The sequence below is a fragment of the Exophiala aquamarina genome, assembly GCF_000709125.1.
Source record: "Exophiala aquamarina CBS 119918 chromosome Unknown aczIA-supercont1.5, whole genome shotgun sequence".
In the NCBI taxonomy this organism is placed as follows: domain Eukaryota; kingdom Fungi; phylum Ascomycota; class Eurotiomycetes; order Chaetothyriales; family Herpotrichiellaceae; genus Exophiala; species Exophiala aquamarina.
Window position 1 is genome coordinate 802,825 of NW_013550583.1, and position 20,142 is coordinate 822,966.

A 20,142-nucleotide genomic window follows, 5' to 3' on the forward strand; every position below is an offset into this window, starting at 1 on the left:
CTGACACGGCCTCTAATCATTTTGAGTGGCCTTGAAAAATGAACTATCCCACGATCCTGAACAATCTCCATGCACCCAGCAACAGGACTGATGGCCAATCAACCTTGATCATTCCATGTTCCATCTGAAGGAGGTTCAAATCTCGCTCATCTGTACATCCCCCATGCAGCCCATGTACTGATTGTCCCTTGGGCTTAGCAGTGGATTCTGCATATGCGCAGTGTTTTCGGCACCGTTACCAGTGTGATGTAAATCCAAATCCACTGGATTCCATGTGTGTAGGTGCATGTGATGAGTGGCGTCATGCGCCAGCTGGGCGTGTCCTTCCAACGGGGTCAAAGGGCAACTCCTGAAGGCCGGCCGGAATTCCTGGTTGTCAAGGCCACAGTCGCTTATGTCTGAATATGACGGGGTGTCTGGACTGTACGAAGACGGCGTAGGATGATCCAAGCACAGCTGGGCTTGCCGTCTGTATCTTGCAGACCGACGAGCAGCTCGTCCCCCTCTTGCCCCAGATCTTTGTCGTTGCAATGCAGGCGCGCGGGTCAACGGCCGCTTGCCACCACCTGACTTGCGGTATCTAGTAGTTGACTGAACCCCATTTTGTATGGCATCTTCTGTCAGAACCCAGACGCTGTTGGCTTTTCTTGCATTGCCACGCCCTTGTTCTCTGTCGTTCTCAAAAGCCTGGGGCGATGTTAGCCGGTTCCCGTGTACCCAAGTGAGACAACGTACCTTGTTCATCGACAAGTTGTGTCTGATGCTGTTTTGCCACCCATTTGTCGCATTGTCTTGGGTTTTGGTGGTATTCTGGCGAAACCATTCATAGATATCTCTCAGCATCATTCGTTTTCTGGGAGCTTCCATCAGTGCTTCCCATATCAACTTCGCATATGGTTTATCATCTGTCAGTTCGTCCTCGTCTCCATTAGTTGACAGAGGTTCACAAGGCATGTATTCAGGCGATGACCAAGGCGTCCTGAGAGCAGCATCATCAAAGAAATGATAATTTGAATGTGGTGGCGAGACGGGAGCTCCCGGCTGGTGCAGAAAAGGGATGCCCCCTATATTTGAGGTTGGTGCTAGGGAATTGCTGGTTTGCAGCATCAGAGGATAGCTCGTTGATAGAGGCCATGATGATTGAAGCTCAATTTCAGCAGGTTGGATCTGTGTTGTGGGAGGATGTACACAATCGTCTCTCAGCGGTCTTTGATTGTAGATGATGTCGCTGTATTCATCAACCTTGAGCAAAGGTCTGAAGTCGGAAACGAGACTGTTCTGATAGAAGCCTGGGTCAGATAAGCTGGAGGGCATGTATTGAGCATAATGCGGGTTGAAATCTTTCATCACCGGTAGACCAAAATCAGGCCCTATGGGATGGATGTAGGGTTGAAAGTCTTCTGGTCCTGGCTCCATGTCTGTCAATGTTGTGCAGCGGTGAAACCCCAGATAGTAGGATAGCTGTGCCAGCAAGCTGAGGAGTTCCGGAGACAAACGTCACGCAGAGAAGTCTTTGTATGGATTAATATGGATTGGGTGATTGAGGTGTAGTTTTTCGCTGGCAAACTCAGAGGGGATGGATTGCCGGAAGAGGATAACAACTGTAAATGTTGAGGAAGCAAGATAGAAAGGGGTCTTTTAAGGACACAACGTCAAGCCTTGAAAGGGTCAGGCTAAAATTCATTATTTGGGACAATCAAGAGAGCTTGAGGTGAGCTGTATGGAATCTGGACTGCTGGAGACTCATGCAAACAAGCGTGCGGGTTGATACTCAGGAGCAACAGGCAAACAAATGGTTCCTGAGCCCAACTTCGCTGGCCGCTGTCCGCTGGCCGCTGTCCGCTGGCCAGGGCTGTGAGCTCATCAGAAGTGACCCAGTGCCGCAAAGTACTGTAACACATCTATTGAAAGGATTGTCCGCATTCTAAAAGGTCTTGGTCCAATCAATGGTGCAGCGTGTCCTTGTGCGACATGAGGCAGGGTCAACGGCTTTCATGGTGGACGGCCACAGGGATTTGTGCTCAAACACCATCCCGTAGTGCCTCCCCACTTGCATCCAACGCGGCTAGCTTTCTAGTCTTGTGCCCTGTGTTGAAGATGCTGTGGGATTGCAGGCAGGCGCACGGTGAACGCTGAAGAAGCATGGCCTGCCTCTGCCGGCGTGGGTTGCCAAGAGATTGGCTGATCAGCGCAGCTGGAAGTATGAAGCTACCATTGCTCCCTGGCCTTGAACTTATGGCCACAAGCAAGGGAAACTGTATAGTAGACAGTCAAAGACTGGGTTCTGCACGCCTAGGGACATATGCCGTGCTGGAGGCACGGAGCCATGCCCATAACAAGGAGAGTAGCACCATTTGACATGAAAGACACTGGATGAGCAGTGTTGGTACAGTATTTAGAATTCGAGAGATCCGGTTTCGCAATGAGGTCCATTATGATGTTCCAGGACTTTGGCGATAGGAATTGCCTTGAACACTAGAGTCTGAAGTGCTGATTGGCGGAGTCCAGTTTTGAAGGGGTTGTTATTCATCAGTTACCTCGGGACAAGCACACGCGCAGACATCTCGGTCATGGGAAGAACAACAACTACAATGATCACATTGAAGCCTTCCCCAAGATTCATAGACATACCAAGACAGCACCAGCACCCACTGGTGCACGACATAAAAGGGTGATCAAGAGACTTTAACCATGCGCCAAGCCGGAAGAATTCAGGGCGGTGCCGGCACGTAAGACCCCAGCCAATGATATATCAGTGCCAAGAACCCTACGTCATTCGCCGGCTGCTGACAATGATTACACACATCACGCCTGAACCGGATTGCCTGTTTAAAGCGCTCGCATTCATCGATCATTATTATCCTCGCAGAGTGGTCAGCCAGATCCAGTAATCCACTCCTATCGGTAACCTTGGTCTTACGAGTAAATTACGCTTCCGCTGCTTCCTTGCCTCTATTCCAGACTTCGAGCCGATTATGCCCATTGCGTTTACCCTCTGGTAAAATGAGTGCTCGCTCCTAGTCTCCTCTGTTCACTGTTCCTCCCCTTCCACAGACAGACGCGATTGTGATCTATTCTTCCTTCCCACCATGCCTGAGGTTGTTCGAGGCAGCCGAGCGAGCGTTCAAATCGAGCGTCCCAGCGTCCAGCTCGACCAGGATGCGCCGCCAACTCCGACCAGTCCTCTCAGAGAAGAGAGAAATGTTCACTTCGAACCTGAAACTCCTAGTTCACCCCTCGAATCGCCACCTCCCCTCGGTACCGAGAGAACAGACAGCGGACTCAGTATTAGCTCGGCTCACAGAAAGAGTTTCCAAGCCAAACGGAGGAAAAGTGGCGATGTGAGACCGGAGCAGGATGTTTACTATGATAGTCGGGCCGCGACCAAGAGAGAGTTCAAGAGACGAGCAAGCACACTCCAAGATTACTATGATCAAAATCCTGCCTTACTTCCGCAGCTACCCTTTACTTGGAAGCGCGGCTGGAAGCGGTGGAAGTTATTTCTCACTATTGCTTTGATGGTTGTGGACGCCTGTGTAGTCCCTCTTGTTCTGTACTACACCATGACCTTTGTTGGACATATTGAGGGTTGGATAGGTGAGTTTCCTGCCAAATGCCCCACTTTGTATACTGACCCGAAGCCTCAAGTCTTTGCCGTGGTGGCCACCATCTGGGGTGGACCTGCCTATGTCGAATTCGCCGTACGCTCTTGGAGACTGATTAAAAAGGAAAATTTCTTCCGGCCCTTGGGCACGAACAGTCGCTGGGCCTTTGACATCACACATTGGATCTTCTCACTGACCATTGGTGCGATCACGGCATTTCTGATCATCGGCAGCGCGCCACATATCGTGTGGTTACGTGTTCTTTCTATGCCAGGACCCTCGATTTTATATTGCATAGGCGGCTGCATCCTTCTCATCACTATTTACTGTGAGTTGAACAGGCCCGCGCCGTTCCGGATTAGTTCTACTGCCAAGGGTGGCAAGGTCCTCCCTGGTGTTTATTATCTGATGGAGGATATTGTCGCTGTTAATGCCGGCGCTGGGAGGCCGTTCCGCGAGGCTCTGGCATCTAGATACAAAGCCAGCCCGAGATTTAGGAGGATGATTCGGGTTCAATCCTGGTTCTGGTCTGTGCCGGCACTTGTCGTGGCAATTGTCTGCACTGTGCTTATCGTCATCCACCCGATTGACAAAGCGGTAGCCTACGGCATTGGTAAGCCCCTTTCTCCCGAATCTTACGGGACCAACCTGCTAACAGAATGCTTTTCAGGATGGGGCGTTCCTTTTGTATGGGCTGGCATCTGGGCTGCTATATCAATTCCATGGATAAGGAGAGAAATGCACAAGGAGAAAGAAACTTGGGAGCTCGACTGTGGGGTATTCCCAAGTGAAGAGAAGGCACTCAAGAGGGCCGCTACGGACACTTCCATCAACGGTAGCGCGACCGCACACAAAAGCCCAAGTCCTACTCCCGATCGGGAGCCAGAGCCATGAATGTTCGGGCCAGATACCGAGCCGAATTTTTCCCATCCCTTCAAGATCCGCCCATGATATGCCACCAGGGCAGATGTGTTAGGGCTGGTGTGCATGACATGAAATGGCTTCATATTTCCATCAATCAGCACGCGTCGGTCTCTCTATTTATTCGCAATCACTTGTGCATGTATCAGCGAGGCGTACAGAGAACCCTTCATTATTCACATGCACAGAAGGCGGTGGAACATATAGGCGATAGAGGCGAAACCCTGCATACGGCTAGCGAGTCTGCATTAATGTGAAGGAAGTTTGAATAGGAGATACCCCAGCGAAGCAGGCCAATTTTGATACTTGAAACAATATAGCTGTCTTTACTTTGTCTGTCACTCAGTAGGCCACTTTCCCTGTAGCTCGGGAGGCCACATTTCTCTTCGATTCATACGAAGTGGCCGATCCCTAATGTCCGCTGTAGTACCTGCTGAGCTATACAGAACACGATTCGGCCAGGAGTTAGATTGTTGTCCCTTCAGGACACGTTTCTCTCCCAACAGCGACCAATTGAATTTCCGTTCCCGCCTCCCTAAGGTATACCGTAGGTGAGAACAGGCAGTCGCCGATCCGCCCGCAATCTCGATCTGTGGGCGGGAGAGAGGGACCAACCAGACCCTTCCATACCAGTCAGCAAAAACCGGCTCAGCACGGGTTCCTCCTAGGGCCGCCATCTCTGCATTATCGAGGAGTCAGTGACATATCGGCGGGCGGCGGCGGTCAGATGTGCTGAAGCGAGGGAAGTAGAGAAGGAAGACGCGTAGTGTAGGTAGGTCAGCCCTCGCAATCCCGATCTGAGTCGACATGCGCAGGTATCCGATTGGCCCACTTGGCCTGCACAGCTGGGCGACCTAAGCTCAAGGGGGATTCTACTTTGTGCACATATATGACTTGATCCGCCGTGGTCATTGCGCGAGGCGGGCTGCAGGTCATGGATCGGGGGAAGTGGTCTTGCTTGACAGAAAAAGAGGGTATGCGTTGACCATTGACCCATACGCCAGAGTCGAAGAAGCTGTAGACTCTTGCAAAGGCATTCTTGCCATTCAAACTTGGGCTTGCAGCGATTGGATTGAGTTAGCCTTGGGAGAATAGAGGTCATGGATCGTCTGTGTGTGGTATTCTTCGATTATGAAGCATATCCATATGCGTAACTTCTTTCATGCCTGCTACACTCCTCGCCATGGAGCATGAGTGCTGAGTTGGACTGCAAATCTTGTGCGCGAACAATCCTTACATCGCTTCTACTTGCGATACAGGATCCGCTTGAAGGTAAAGTGCAGCGTGAGGATGCCTCGGTCAAAGCTACTCTTGAATCCTCGGTCATGCTTCGCCGAGTAATCCCAGTCTCGGTCCACAATGCGGAAGGCCACATCCTCATACGGCGGCCCTGCCATAAAACGGATGATGCAGGTGTCTTCCTCCCCCGCCGGTGCCATGGTTTGACCTTTCTTCCGTCCTCCCTCCCGGATGATTTTGTAGGTCGGGGCCTTGGTGAGGTCGATGAGGTCCGGGTAGAAAATGTGGAATTTATAGCCTTGGACGACCTTAGGAGGCTGGTTGTCGTGGTCGTAGTGAGTTTGGTTGTATTTATTCCATTCGTAGCCCATCTGGACACGGTTGAAGTACTTCGGCTTTCGAGGTCGGTATTTACCCATCCATAGTGCTTGAGTGTCCGATGTGGTGACTTCTTCTTCGCCGGTGAAAACCTCCTCGTCTTCATTTACACCTTTCGCCACTTCTCGGTCGAAAAGAGCTTTGGTCGTTGAAGACACGTCCTCTGCAGATGTGGCGAAGCGTGCTGTGGGGTCGGCAGTCAGAGCCTGCCTCGACGGCCGTGAATAGCTTGCGACTGTCGGTATAGAGCTTGTAAGTTCTGGCACATATCCCATCTTTAATATCTTCCGCCTAGCTGTTGCGACCTGCCTCAGGAAACTAGATTCGTTCATCAGGTCAAGTGATTTGTCCTTGGTCGAAAGTTCCAGAAACGGTTCAGGATCGAATTCTCTAGAGTAGTTGATGGCATCCCGATTGTGCGCCTCAGACCCAGAGAATCTGGACTGGACCTGTAACGCCTTTTGTTCGTTCTCTTGTCGCAGCTGATTCAGCCTCGAATCAAGAACATCTTGATACACCCTCTTGATCTTCGCCTTTGCCTTCCAAACAAGCAAACTATCAAGCAATTGCTGCCAGTAGTCTGTATCAATTGGTTCGTTCGAGTCGAGTTTGTTTCGAATCTGTCTTTCCAGAACCTCAAGCTGCTCGAAGGTCTTGGGAGACAAGAGACCGTCAATATCGGCGGCGACCGAGCTTACTGCCCTTCCTTCCAGCCCCGAGTTTCGCAACTTCCTCTGCCTATCCTTACAGATGATCTGCATTGTACGCCAATATTCTCTGTTGTTTCTGTTCGTTTCCAGATTGAGGTATGTATCGATATCCTTGCGCAGATCTGAAAACTCGGATTCGGAAAGTCCATCGAAGACGCTGTCGGGGTCCACGAAATCCAAGTCCTTCTCTTCTAGTTCGTCATCCAGAGGATCTTTCGTGGGATCGACGACACGGAGGGTGACTGCGAGCCAGTCTATTGGTTTTGCCCGACCTTCCTTGACCCGGATCGCTGCCTTCTTTTTAGCCTGCTTGAGTACAAAATCATCCTCCTGAGCCACCCACTCTCGCATCCGATCATCTTCCTGCAGCTGGTTTATTCTCATTTGCTCCTTGTGCGACCAGCGCGGTTGTGATCCATTCTCTCCGCTATGGGGCCCCGGTCGCTCCCGGTACGGTTTATTGATGTTCTGGCCTCCCGGGCGAGAGGGAGACTGTGAGCGCCTTCGCTTGGTGCTGCGGTAATAGTCGCTCATCTTGGGACGAGTATAGAGAAATTGTTAGCTACATAATCTTCGTGGAATTTCACGACCATGGTTTTCAGTTGACGTCGCAGACAACAGGCGGGCAACTCTGACTGGTTTTATGCTCCACCCAAGAGATTACTGCGAGTCATATCGGCACTTTGACGATAAAGTCAAACTCGAGCTCACCTGCTGGGCCTCCTCGCCTTAAATGATGTCAGAGTAACAACGACATTGATTGACTTCATTCATCCTGGAGCGCGCACGTAGGACTACTAATTGATACCAGGCACTTTCTATCCGAAGGTTGGATGCCAAGATCTTATAGAAACCATCCTTGTCTGTGGCGTCCGAGCTGGCACCCTCAATAGGCACACGATGCCTGTCTCTTCAAAAATCATTGAAAACCGTTGGTGGAAGCAATCATTAAATATATCTAAAATCGCAAACAGTTCTTGTTTCAGTTCATAGTGCCCCCGGTCGGCTCGACGGTGTCCTCATGAACTGGTATCGGGGGCTTCTTGACCATAAATGACATATCTGGTTGGAATTTCAGCTGAAAGTCAGGGTGCAACTCACAATCGGAAGCATTAATGGATGTCTTTCTGCTTCAATTCTGCAGGAGCTTTCGCTAGCAATGCCTCAAACTTATCGACCTCCCATCCCAAGACACTTGTGAACAGCTGGACACTCGTGCCATGAATGCCTTCAATCATCATGACCAAGGCAAATCTCCCGGCCTCCTTCAAGTAGCGATCCTGGGGGCCGTGTGCCTGTGGGTATCTTGAAGTTCTTAAGAGTGATATGGACAAACCCGGCGTCCCTCATTTGTTGTAAAACCAAGTCCCGATCACAGTGGCCGTTCTTTCCGATCATTTTCATAGCTTCTTCCCACTGATCTTCTCAACAAAATATGTGCCCATGGGCAGGAATAGTATTGTGGTTATATGAGCGACGACAACGGCACTCCTGCGCCGCAACCCACCCACCAGGCTTTAGCGCTCGAAACGCCTGTCAATACTTCGTCAGACCAGCCTTTCAAGATAAGATCATTCATAGCTCAAGTATGAATCAGGTCACAGGACTCTGGGCGAAATGTCCACTGCTCATCAGCGTCCGCAATTTCGAACCGCCTGTTGGATGGCACGAGAGTCGATTGGGTAGGACTCAGATTAATTCCGACGACCTCTGCTTCTTTATGAGCATCCCCAACATGTATTGCCCATATCCCTGTGCCTGTTCCGACGTCCAGTATCAAGTCGGGTTTGGAACGGATGTATGATAATGCTTCTTTCCCGTGGACAGTCGGATGGCATGGTAGGCAATATCTACACGATCGAGTTCGGCTTCGTTATTTAGCATCATGTATTTGCCAGAATGGTATATTTTCATCCTTGTGATACTTACTTCATAGCCATAGATGCTGCACGCCACAGAGTGAGTAGAGGAACCGTAGTCGCCGACAAGCCTTCATCACTCTCATTGCCATGAGTATTTGCTGGTTCGATAGTCTAGTTATCTCTGCCATTTCAGACGTGGTTGAACCATCCAGAAGACATCCGGTTGACCGGCGATTCGTGAGAACAAGACTAAGATCAAGAAGGTCATGGCCTGCAAAGCGCCTACTAATCGGTTCTACTTATCCATTCCTTCGGCGTCCCCAGCCAAGTCTGTTACTTGTGGGACTACCGTCAACTCGGCAAACTCATGGTTGACAGTGGGTAGTACGCGTTTGACAGGATAGCCAGCCGCCGCCCTGCACTGTTGATGGAAGTGGGATGTTCAGGACCTCTCTCCTCTGTATGACCACCCTCAGCCCTGGGATGCTTGACTTGTGGCGACGCCAACCGATTGATTGCGAATCGACGCCCCAACTTCAAGTGCCCGCCACGACTTGAGCCGTAGTAAATTTGAGCTGGTGTATACCTGGTGCTGGAAGTAGCACGCTGATGATTCCATTTGGTGCCTCGCTCGTTCGATACAGCTAGTTGTTGGCACCCCATCTGCATGATTCTGGTCGTTGATCAGCTGAGTCTGGACACTTGTGGCTCACTTATCCGGAGGAAGAACTGTCCTGGCCAATGCCTCAACCATCTCTTCGTATTCAACAGTCGGATTCACTGGAACATGATCATCCAACAAAGCTTAACAGTTGCATTTAGCATGATTGGATATAGAACTGCAGCCGTTGTCCTTTGTCAAATCGTCCAGATGCCAGCCGACGTCCGTTTCCCACATCCGAGTCATTGGACTACGGACTATATCGCTAGTCACGACCAAGGCCGTTGAGTCACTGCTCCGATGCCAACTCATTATCCTCCGAAGTGGATTATAGAGTATCACTCCGGTGAAGACTAACTTTCGTGGGCAGGCAGTCGCAATGGTGATGTTCCCGTCAGCCATGTGCAGGACAGTCATGTTTGAAATAACCTCTGCAATCTGCTGCTCCGCTATTGCTCCGTATCTTATCTTACCAATCTTCATCATGGCCCTGAATTCAATCCTGGACCGGGGTTTTTTCCGGATATGGCCGTGGGTAGCCTTAATATACCTTTTTGTTTGTAGTAGAATCCGCTTTTGGCAAGGGTATCGTCGATTGGAACACATCAAGGGCTCTGGTTGGCTTCTTTCTCCAACCTCTGGTTGTTGTATCACGCTTATCGTCTTCGACTCTATCGTGCTGGTGAAGGAGCTTTGCGGCGCTATGGTGCGTCGCCTTCCTCAGGCGCTTCAGAACCCCACCTCTCCCTATTGCAGGATGGCCCAATACACTAATAAACATGCCCACTAGGCTCCATCGTACGTACCGCTCCAACTGTGATCCTCACCGAAGAACCTGCTTTGTTCCGCTCGATGGGGGCACCATGGTCCGCGTTTTCCAAAAGCAATTATTGGGAAGCCACCAAGATTGATGCTCAGAGAGACCATCTGCTATCTATTCGAGACGAGGCAGTCCACGCAAGTCTTCGAGCAAAGGTTCAGCCCGGGGTATGAAATTCTCTCCTCTCCTTTGACATCCAACTGATTTCACCAGTACTCTGGTAGGGATGTCGTCATTCTCGAGAATGATATCGACGGCCGGGTTGTTGAACGAAGCAGCCCATCCACCGTGGCTATGTTGACAAGGAGGAACCGTTTGACTTTGCTTGACTAGCTGGATTTTTCACTCTTGATAATTTCACAACCATTGCCTTCGGCGTAACAATGGGCTTCCTGAGACAGAACAAAGATCTTTTTGACTATCATAAGACGTCCGCCAAATTATACCCTATCGTAGAGTGCTCAATGCATCACCGTTCTGTCTACCGACTGCTACAAGTGGTACAAAAACTGGTCGCTCAACCTAGTGATGTGGGCTTCGGTGCCATCGTCTCAGCGGTCAACAAAGCTGTCTCACAAAGATTTACCACGCCTCCTACTGCTGAAACGCCGTCTGATATACTGAGCTCCTTCATGCGCCATGGCTTGACTCACCTAGAATGTCAGTCAGAGGCGATTCTGTAGATCATGGCAGGTGCCGACTCCACCGCGCACGCGCTCCGGAACACGGTCTTCCATATCCTTAGTACTCAACTGCACATCAGAAGTTCATGATTGAAATCGACACAACTCGAGAGAGAGGAGAAGCTGCATATGCAGTTTATTAGAACCGAGAGGCTATAGCTCTCCCGTATCTTCGCGCCTGTGTGATGGAAGGTCTTCGAATGTTTATGCCATTAAATGGAAGAAGTTCCCATCTTGCGCCATCGCCAAATGGCTACACCCACAATGGTATCCATATCCCTGCTGGAACTGAGATAGGGATCTCCATTCCCTCAATGCTGCGATGCAAAGATATTCTCGGTCCTGATGCCGATACGTTTCGGCCAGAGCGGTGGTTCGATCAAAACACCGAAAGACTCAAGGCTTGGGAACGGGTACAGGAAACGGTGTTTGGAACAGGCAGGACGAGTTTCCTGGGGAAGGATATTGCTTGGAGGGAATTGAGGAAGGCTATTTTTGAGATAAGCTCTTTTCTTACCAGGAATGCGTTGCAGTATCTGCTGCCTCACTTGCAGCACTTTTGGAAGATCACGTGTACTGATTCCCGATTCACGCTCAGCTTTTCCGGACCTTTGAGTCCTCTATCGTAAATCCCCTGACAGGATCCACGACACGGTCAAGCGGTGTTGTTGTCCAGGATGAAATGGTCGTGGGGGCATGGCCTAGGTCGAAAGACGGACCATCAAGACTTGCGTCGAGTGCGATGGGGGAGTCCTTCGGAAGGCAATGGCTGCACAGAGCTATACTCTCATGAATGTGTTATTATAGTACTGGACGAGGGGCACCCTAATTTGCACTTATATTTCTTCGTAATAGCCTATGGGGCGATCCTCGTTCAGGAATATGACTGCAGGTGTTTTGGGTTCTGCCCGCTGAGTGATCATGAGACCCATCGAAGATCATGCAGACAGTGACCAAGATGGTATTTCGACGACTGGGAAGAACCCAACGCCCCTCCAAGAGAGCTCCGATCTCGAATTACGAGATAAAGAGGGGCGTGCAAGCATAATCTGGCTGCATGTTTGTGAAGGGTCAAATTCCCTTACTCAAACCCGATCTTGTTCTTGTTTTCGGCTCTACAGTCAGCTCAACGGACAAGTGTGTGTAAAGCCCCCGAGCCCCTTCCCAGACGGATTTCTGTTCGCCTAATATATATGGGGATCGGTTGTGCACCCTGAAAATCACCCTCAAAATCACCCTCGTCCTCGACCGACCTCGAGAGAATTGGGCTCCTGGTTCCTCTGACGATGGTGGAGAAGGCATTCGAGTACGGCGCCGTTGTGTAAAAGCGCATGCATCCCCATCATTATGCACGTGAGAGAGAGAAACTTTCTCAGTCCATATGCAATCAGTAGCGTGCGCGGCTCGTATACGAACGCATATTTGCAGAAGACGCCTTACCCGTCCGTCGCAGTCTGATCCGGTGCTAGGAGTCTATCTGCTTCAGGTCAGTGTGTACAATAAAATTCGGCCAGGTTCTCAGGTGGTTTCCCACGTGCCCTGCAAACATACCGTAGCGCATGCTCAATGTGATGTTCTGGAACAGCGCTTCGTTTGTTTGATCATTCTTTCCGTCATATGGGACTGATTGAGGGTAATCCCTGCGGAATACATAGCGGATTCATCCTCAATGCATACACAGCATTTATAATAGTCTTAGAGTCGCCATTCACAAATACAATCGCTCCACTTATCATTATCCCGGATGACTCCATCACTGCTTGCATGTTCATTTGGGTGCGAACATTCGGACCCGATGCAGGTAAATTGACTGCCGCAAGAACTGGCATCCAATTCAGAAGTCTTGCCCGCCAGTAAATATGAGAATATCTTTTGAGCTCCCTGAACTCGTCCACAACGGCAATGGGAGAGTCTGTGTGTTTAGACATCATCAGAGCAGCACATGCCAAGTTCTTCCGTCTGATGCAGTGTCGAACAGCTTGACCTACTTCAAAGCCCAAACTGTCCCTTTGAATGAGGGCATCCACAGAGGACCCAAGGGTTCGAGAGTAGTTGGGGAATATCGGCCTCACGACTCAGACCAGAGGAGACAATCCTTGATACATATGGGAATCTGCCACAGAGTACTCAGGTGGACTGCAAGGGATCTGGCCCTCATCGCAGGTATTGAAGTGATCGTGGACCCAATTGCAGACCAAATCAGTGCTTCATCATTGAGTCTTGAAGCAAAAAGGATAGGCTATTGAGCCCATTAGTTTCTTCATGATCGACCGAAACAATAGGCCAAGCATGGTGTTTCAGTGCTCTGTCTACCTGCGTAGGTATTCGAGATTGGGCGGAAAATGAAAAACCCGCGCACGTGATTATGCCAAGATTCATTAGTCACCCAGATTGCACTCTACTGCTTTCTTACGACATCAGCCTGATGCCGATGAGCAGCTTTCTCGGACCATTCGCGCTCAGAGCCAGAATCCCAGAAAAGTCCATTAGCCCATATTTATCAAGGGCGCTACGGTGGACTGAAACACAGGCGTCGATCTTCGCCTACACGAACTTAAGGCAATGTGATGCCCAGGCTCTTTGGCTAAACATGCAAGATTCGGCCAATGAAGACGGCTGGCAGGAACTCCGTCTTCCATCACGAAAGGAATGCCCCAAACTATTCTACTCGTTCCACATAAGCAAGGACTCGTTTTCACTATTGCTAACCGACTTAATCTCGATTTGGGATTGCTCGTTGGATAAGTATGATATCCTCGCAGAAGCAGCCCGTCAGCAGGCAAGCATCGATCCATCCGAATCTACTCATCAGTTTGGACTGCTGTTGTCCAAGCTGCGCGAAAGCTTGCAGGATGACCAGAACACGCTAGTCCGTGGCAACAGCCCTGCGTCACAGAACCTCTTATTGCGTACAAAAATCGGCCTACCCCGACCACTCAAGCCCCTGGATTGGACATTTCGACTTGGGCAGAAGAATGCTTCCGAGCTGGCAGAACAGCTATTACGCCCTAGTCTTCATGAGGTCTCCGTCTCTCAGGACAAAATCAACTCACTTCTACGCATCATAAAGGATAAGGATCATGTCATCTCCCGACTGCTCGACAGAATCGGAACCTCCGCTATTGACCTTAGCTTGATCTTCCCAGGCATCGCAGGAACCTCGTCGCGCAAAGGTGGCCAATTTTCGGTCGCAGATGCTAAGAAGCATGTAGCGGGGATGGCCACCTTCGACGAGAAGAACTGGATCAAGCAGTTCTCCAACGATGAAGGATATGAAGGGGCAGACCGAACAGGGTTGAAAAATCTTGTGACTGGATGTGAAAAGTGTTTTGCGCATACTCGTCAGCAGCACGAGAACTGGTTGAATGGACTTGCTACATCTGATAGAGAGGTTCTCAGTGATCGTACATCTAACAATAAACCGCAGTTCTCCTTGGGAAGGACAACCAAGCCTGCTTCGGCAGTGGCAGGAGACGAGTTGACAGAATCTGACGATGATTTTGAGGTTGATACCTTCATTCTGACCACCCACACCTAATTCGCTAACTCTGTTCCAGCGCCAAGTGACGCCACCTAAGCTTCAATCGAAAAAAATGGAGCCAAAAAGAGTTTCACCTGCAGAAAGTGACGCCCACGACGAAACGGGAACTGAACATGACGAGCCCAGCCCAAAGAAAGCAAGGACCTCCAATATCGGGAAGCTAGGCCGGCGAAATGCCACCAAGGCCTATGGCGAGTCCAAGTCGAGACCTAAGTCGTCCTCATCTGCTGCTCAAGCAGCCTCCCCTCCACGACACTCCTCTCCAGATGCTGCTGCAGGTACAAGAGCAGAGTCTGCCACAGCGAGCTCTACCGCCACCAACTCTGACTCTGAGCTGGATACCACTGCTAGCCGTGGTGCCCCTGCGCGAAACAAGGCCAGGGGTGATGGCAACGACCCAAGGAAGCAGAAATCTAGATTAGGTATCCTCAAGAGGAGGCATAAGGGACAATCATCGTCTTCGCAGTCATCAGAGGACGAACGCGGTGTACCCCCAATTTCCCAACCTAAACATGAACCCCGCAAAGGCACCGGACCACCTGACCGCAGCGTTGACACCCCTTCACCAGCCCCATCATCGTCACGGCGCCGCCTGGGCAGGCTCAACAGGACAGAAGAAAGACGAAAGGAGAAAAGGGTCAGAAGTACGCCCGAAGCCGAGGACCTCGACGAATCCTCACCACCTCGCACTCGATCTAGTCAACAACCCCAGCCTCCTGCTCCTGTTCCACCTGAAACCCAAGCCACACCACCACGCCGGTTAGGCCGGCTCAGGGGGGGTCGCCACCTTTCAGGCTCATCGGCGATTGCATCGCCTCAAACACCATCATCGTCAGCTAGAAGGAAAACCCCGCAGAAGTCCTGTGAGGATGTCGAAATGAAAGACCATGGCGGAGGCGGCGGCGACAAGGACAACGAGGACGACGAGGCTGCCAAGAACATCGACGCCGATCCCAACGCAACACCTTCCCCGTCCCCGTCCCCGTCCCCGTCCCCATCCCCATCCCCATCACCTTCACTGCCACGGTCAGCCTCTCAATCCACCAAACCATCGAGTCGACAAAACCCGACTCGGTCAGCAGCAGCAGCAGCATCAGCAACAACACAACAGTCGACATCGCCCAGTCGGACGAAGCAGCCAGATCCCTCAACGTCTGCCGCAGCCACAGCAACCAAGCGACGAGGAGGAGGAGGAGGAGGAGGAGGAGGAGGAGGAGGAGGAGGAGGAGGGGCAGTGGTCACCCACATCGAAGCAGAAGAACAACAAGACGAAGAAACCGAACAAGCAAAGGCAAACCGCCGCCGCGAAGAGCTGAAGCGGAGCATTGCATCTGGGGCTGGCGTGAGGAAAAAGCGGCGTTTCTAACGGCCGGGGATTCAGCAAAGGCAGCAAGCGAGCGAGTTGTCTATAGTTGTCAAGTAAGTAGTATGGCAGTACAATGATTCAAAGGGACAAGGTTAAATGCATATACTGTGCTCCTCCAGAATGAGTAGCGCGTGCGACCCCCAGTAAGTCGACCCGCAAAGGATCTTCAACGCTTTTTGCGTGGTTCAGTTCAGCGCAGGACCGCGATCCTATTCAATGTTCCGTCAATGGATGGACCCTGAATCCCGAGTAAAGTCGATTGATTCCTACTACACGCGGATGAATCTACGATGGCGGCAACGAGGAGAGGGCGAAAAGCTACAATAAATACCCTAAGTGCGGTTTCTTGCCCAGCAACTGATATTACTTCTTGCTGCTGAGTCATCAACTACCCAATCTAACCATACTAGATAGACAGCAAGACCACTTCTCCGCCTCATCGTGAGCGCCGTGAACATCGCCAATAGAATACCGCGGTGCCACACCACAGGGTTTCAATTTTTCATCTTTTAAAAAGACATTTTTCGAATCTCCATATCTTCAGCCGCGGGGCTTTCATATTTTCGTCTATGTTAATCGTCTGGACCTGTTTCCGTCTCACCGCTCCGGAAGGGGCCTCGGAACAATTGATTTGGTTAATTTTGAGAAAAGACAATGCGAAAAGGGAAGTAAGGAGAAGAAACAGCAAGCAATACACCCGTTTAACAGAGTACCTGGAAGACTGACGTCGTGCCATGGGTTGGGAGAGATCCATCTCGTTGTCCTCAACCTGTTCGAGACGTACCCCATTGGCCTTGGCTCGAGTGTTTTGCTTGCGTTGTTTCGTATGTCTAGTCGTTGTGGTCATGCCCGGCTCATGCCTCTCAATTTCGTCTTCGCTGGTCTCCACATTGGATGGACCGGCCGAAGACAGATGCTCAGACCATCGTTGACTGGATCCAAGAAAAAATAATGTGCAAGAAAAGGTTTCCCTCCCAGAAATAACCCGAATTAATAAATATGCACAAACAGGAATTGCATCCAACGTAAATCTCTCGAAGAGCTTCCACCCACGTGCAGCTGGTGACATACATCATACATGATCATCTCATTAAACGTCGTCATGGGTGGCCTGGAGGCTTGCTAGGATAACCATGAGCACCGCGACCACCAGCTTGAGAGGTATCTGACCTCGAGTCCATGTCGTGATCATGGTCATGTTCATCCACCAACCAATTCCTCAAATTACTGCTTTGAGAAAAGTTCACCCGTTTGTGAGTCTTGGCATGACCCTGTTCTTGCCGCTTAGTCTGTTCGAGCCGCTTTGCCTGTTCGATTTCTTCTTCGCTAACGCTGGCACTATCAGCCTCAGCCTCCTCTAGAGCCCTTTTAGCCCGAGTTCTCAATTCTGCAGCCTCTGCGGCAGCCTTCTGTGCTCGTGATTGCTTCCGCCACATGCTGGCATATTTTTGTCCAAGAGCAATCAATTCGTCATGGGTGCCGCTTTCCACGACAGTGCCATGGTTCAGCACAAGGATTTGATCGGCTCCGACGATGGTACTTAGGCGATGGGCGATAATAACCATGGTACGTCCTTCAGCGAGGGTTTGGAAGGACTTTTGGATCTTCTCCTCGGTTTCCGTATCTAAAGCAGCCGTTGCTTCATCAAGCATGGTGATTCTCGGGTTCTTGAGAATGGTCCTTGCAATCGCAACGCGCTGGCGCTCTCCTCCGGACAGTCGCACACCCCTCTCACCGACTTTGGTGTCGTATCCATCAGAAAACTCCATGATGCGGTCATGGATTGAAGCTGCCCTACACGCATTAAAGATGTCTTCATCTGTGGCGTTTTGATTTGCGTAGCGAAGATTGTACATGATCGATTCATTGAACATGTTGCAGTCTTGGGGGACTACTCCGATAAACTTTCGGAGGGAATCGATAGTAATATTCTGGACGTCCTTGCCGTCAACCCTGATCTGACCCGACTCGGGATTGTAGTAGCGGAAAATAAGTCTCATCACGGTGCTCTTCCCGCCCCCGGATTCACCGACCAGCGCTGTCGTTGAGCCTGGCGGGCATCGAAAGCTAAGTCGATTCAAAGCTGGTCTTCGCTTATCATAGCTGAAGGACACGTTGTCGAAGACAATGTCACCATCACAGTCGTCCATGATCTCTGCGTCTTCACGATCGACCACATGAGGCTGTTCTTTGAACAGTTCCAACATCCGTTCAGCGTTGATAAGATTGTTCTGAATGGCACGGTAGAAGGTGCCAAAATAATTGAGAGGACCTTGGAGTTGTGCCATGTATGTGATTAGCAGAACAAACTTGCCTACGGATTGATCGCCTTGTGCAACCTCAAAAGCCTCGATGAAGCATGCCACTAGCAATGCAACCATAAAGAGGGCACCCTGGACGGTGTTCATGTAGGATAATGTAACATCGACCCAGTACTCGAACTTTTGCATCGTCCTGATGGCGCTTTTGTAGCGACCAAATTCGTACTCTTCAGCGTTGAAATATTTGACGGTATCCCAGGAATGCAGCGAATCGTTCTTGACCGCTTCCATTTCTCGATCAGCGGCAACGAAATTCCGTCTTAGAGTGACTCGCCATGACGCCAGGCGGATCGTAACGTATATATAAAGAAAAGTGGTGATGGAGACAACGAGGCCCAAGTACACGTCGAACTTGACAGTCAGAACGACGATGGCAATGACCAGGTCGAAGATCATGGGGCCCACCTGGAACGTGACCATTTCAAGGAAGGAATTGATGGAGCTTCCCTTGTTGAGAGCGGAAATTAATTCGCCCGTACGCTTTCCAGTGTGGAATTCTGCGCTGAGGCCATGGACATGCTCAAAAGCCGCGGTTGAGATTGCCCGGTATGAATACTGTTCGACCGGGATCCACAAAATGGACCTCAACGCGGTCAGAATGCCCTGAGAACCCTGGAGCCATCTGAAGAGAATATACAAAGAAATTTCGAGCCAAGGAGCTCTGACGCCTCTGCCATCATCACCCGACAAGGCGTCGGTGATGTTCCCGACCATTACAGGGACGAAGACATTGATAACTCTTTGAGAAATCATGATGAGGAAACAGGTGCCTGCCAATAATTGTAGCTTGACGGATTTCTTAGGCCAAAGGTAGGGGATCAGTAGTACAAAGCCCCGAATGTAGGCATACCAGTTGATGTTGGGAGCTTCGGTTGGTTTCGCCCAGGCATCCACGTGTTCCTTAGAATCTGATGTTGGCGCGGGCGGAGCGCCGGCCGCAGCATGACCGTTCGATGTCGGTCTGGTGTCGGCATTTCCATTGAGCAGTGGGGTTGTCTCATCGTCGGCACTGTCGGAGTCCTTTGTTCGTCGAAGATTGATCTTGACGGTAATGAAGATGATGGCAAGACCCAAGAGTAGAATGATGCGAATCAAATCTACAATGACTTCGACAGTCTCCCAGCCAGTGATTGCGTTGACTAGTCGCCCGCCTTGTTGATCACCAACGCGTGGCTCATGGTGGGGCACGGTATAGATGTCAAGGCTTGTGACGACGATGAGGACCTCGAGAGGAAGAGCGACCAGCCAGGTCACGAAATGAGCGGGAGTGGGTGATGGTTTTTGATCGATCATGGATATCAGTACGACGGACCATACAAAGCTCGAAGCGACAATGAAGATCTAAAATATGCTATCAGCAAAGGATGGCGCATAGGAAGGGTTCATGGGGACCCACCACAGCGCTTTGACCCGGCCACCAGTCATCCTTCCTATTCAACAAGATTTGGAAAATGGCAATGGCCGCATTGATCAGGAAGGTGAGAACAACAGCAGCTTGAAAGAGCCTGAGAAATGTTTTGGTGCCCGGGGGGAAATCCTTGACGGCGGCAGCGGCTTTGATTTGATTGGCGGATTTCCGGCGGGTTGGTAAAGGTCTGCCGCCGGGGCCGAGCATGGCATGGATTTGAACCTTTCCTCCATCGTCTGGCGCGGTCCTGATGCCGTAGACGACAAAAGTGAGAACAAACAGAGCGAGGGTGATTGCCGGATAGACCGATTTGGCTACATTGAGAATTCGCAGAGAAGTCTGGATGGCGTCAATGTCGGGACGATGATCATACATCGTCTTGGACGAGTCGCCACAGCCGGGGCAGCGAGCGTGTCGAAGGTCAAACAAACAAAGTGGGAAAAAATCGAGAAAGCCGCCCAAAGATGAGAAAAATCGGTGTCCCTGTAGTCTGGTCGAGATGAAGGTGCGGCCGTGGTACAATGCTGGCTGCTGGGGTATTGAAACGGATGAGGAACGTGGATGGCTGGCCTGGAACTCGGAGGCCGGAAAGAGGTGAGATCAGCAAGAGCGGTGCAAAGGTGTAAA

At 50.8% G+C, this 20,142-nt stretch overlaps 7 protein-coding genes across 7 annotated transcripts; 3 read left to right on the plus strand and 4 right to left on the minus strand.

The window, feature by feature from the left end:
- Window positions 1-135: 135 nt before the first annotated feature.
- On the minus strand, window positions 136-1,416 carry A1O9_06953 (uncharacterized protein; the record flags this gene model as incomplete). The annotated part of the gene is made up of 2 exons (XM_013403899.1): window positions 136-687; window positions 736-1,416. The coding sequence occupies 2 exons, from the start codon at window positions 1,414-1,416 to the stop codon at window positions 136-138; spliced, it is 1,233 nt and encodes a 410-aa protein (XP_013259353.1).
- A 1,673-nt stretch (window positions 1,417-3,089) lies between these two features.
- A1O9_06954 (uncharacterized protein) lies at window positions 3,090-4,499 on the plus strand (the record flags this gene model as incomplete). Its single annotated transcript, XM_013403900.1, has 3 exons — window positions 3,090-3,597; window positions 3,649-4,218; window positions 4,276-4,499. The coding sequence occupies 3 exons, from the start codon at window positions 3,090-3,092 to the stop codon at window positions 4,497-4,499; spliced, it is 1,302 nt and encodes a 433-aa protein (XP_013259354.1).
- A 1,271-nt stretch (window positions 4,500-5,770) lies between these two features.
- A1O9_06955 (uncharacterized protein) lies at window positions 5,771-7,387 on the minus strand (the record flags this gene model as incomplete). Its single annotated transcript, XM_013403901.1, has 1 exon — window positions 5,771-7,387. One exon carries the CDS (start codon window positions 7,385-7,387, stop codon window positions 5,771-5,773), a length of 1,617 nt encoding a protein of 538 aa, XP_013259355.1.
- Window positions 7,388-8,435: 1,048 nt separating this feature from the next.
- On the minus strand, window positions 8,436-8,833 carry A1O9_06956 (uncharacterized protein; the record flags this gene model as incomplete). The annotated part of the gene is made up of 1 exon (XM_013403902.1): window positions 8,436-8,833. A coding segment is annotated over one exon (204 nt), but the record flags the coding sequence as incomplete, so codon positions are not given.
- Window positions 8,834-10,579: 1,746 nt separating this feature from the next.
- A1O9_06957 (uncharacterized protein) lies at window positions 10,580-10,879 on the plus strand (the record flags this gene model as incomplete). Its single annotated transcript, XM_013403903.1, has 1 exon — window positions 10,580-10,879. One exon carries the CDS (start codon window positions 10,580-10,582, stop codon window positions 10,877-10,879), a length of 300 nt encoding a protein of 99 aa, XP_013259357.1.
- Window positions 10,880-13,244: 2,365 nt separating this feature from the next.
- On the plus strand, window positions 13,245-14,417 carry A1O9_06958 (uncharacterized protein; the record flags this gene model as incomplete). The annotated part of the gene is made up of 1 exon (XM_013403904.1): window positions 13,245-14,417. The coding sequence occupies one exon, from the start codon at window positions 13,245-13,247 to the stop codon at window positions 14,415-14,417; it is 1,173 nt and encodes a 390-aa protein (XP_013259358.1).
- A 2,469-nt stretch (window positions 14,418-16,886) lies between these two features.
- On the minus strand, window positions 16,887-19,890 carry A1O9_06959 (uncharacterized protein; the record flags this gene model as incomplete). The annotated part of the gene is made up of 2 exons (XM_013403905.1): window positions 16,887-19,448; window positions 19,504-19,890. 2 exons carry the CDS (start codon window positions 19,888-19,890, stop codon window positions 16,887-16,889), a joined length of 2,949 nt encoding a protein of 982 aa, XP_013259359.1.
- Window positions 19,891-20,142: the final 252 nt, after the last annotated feature.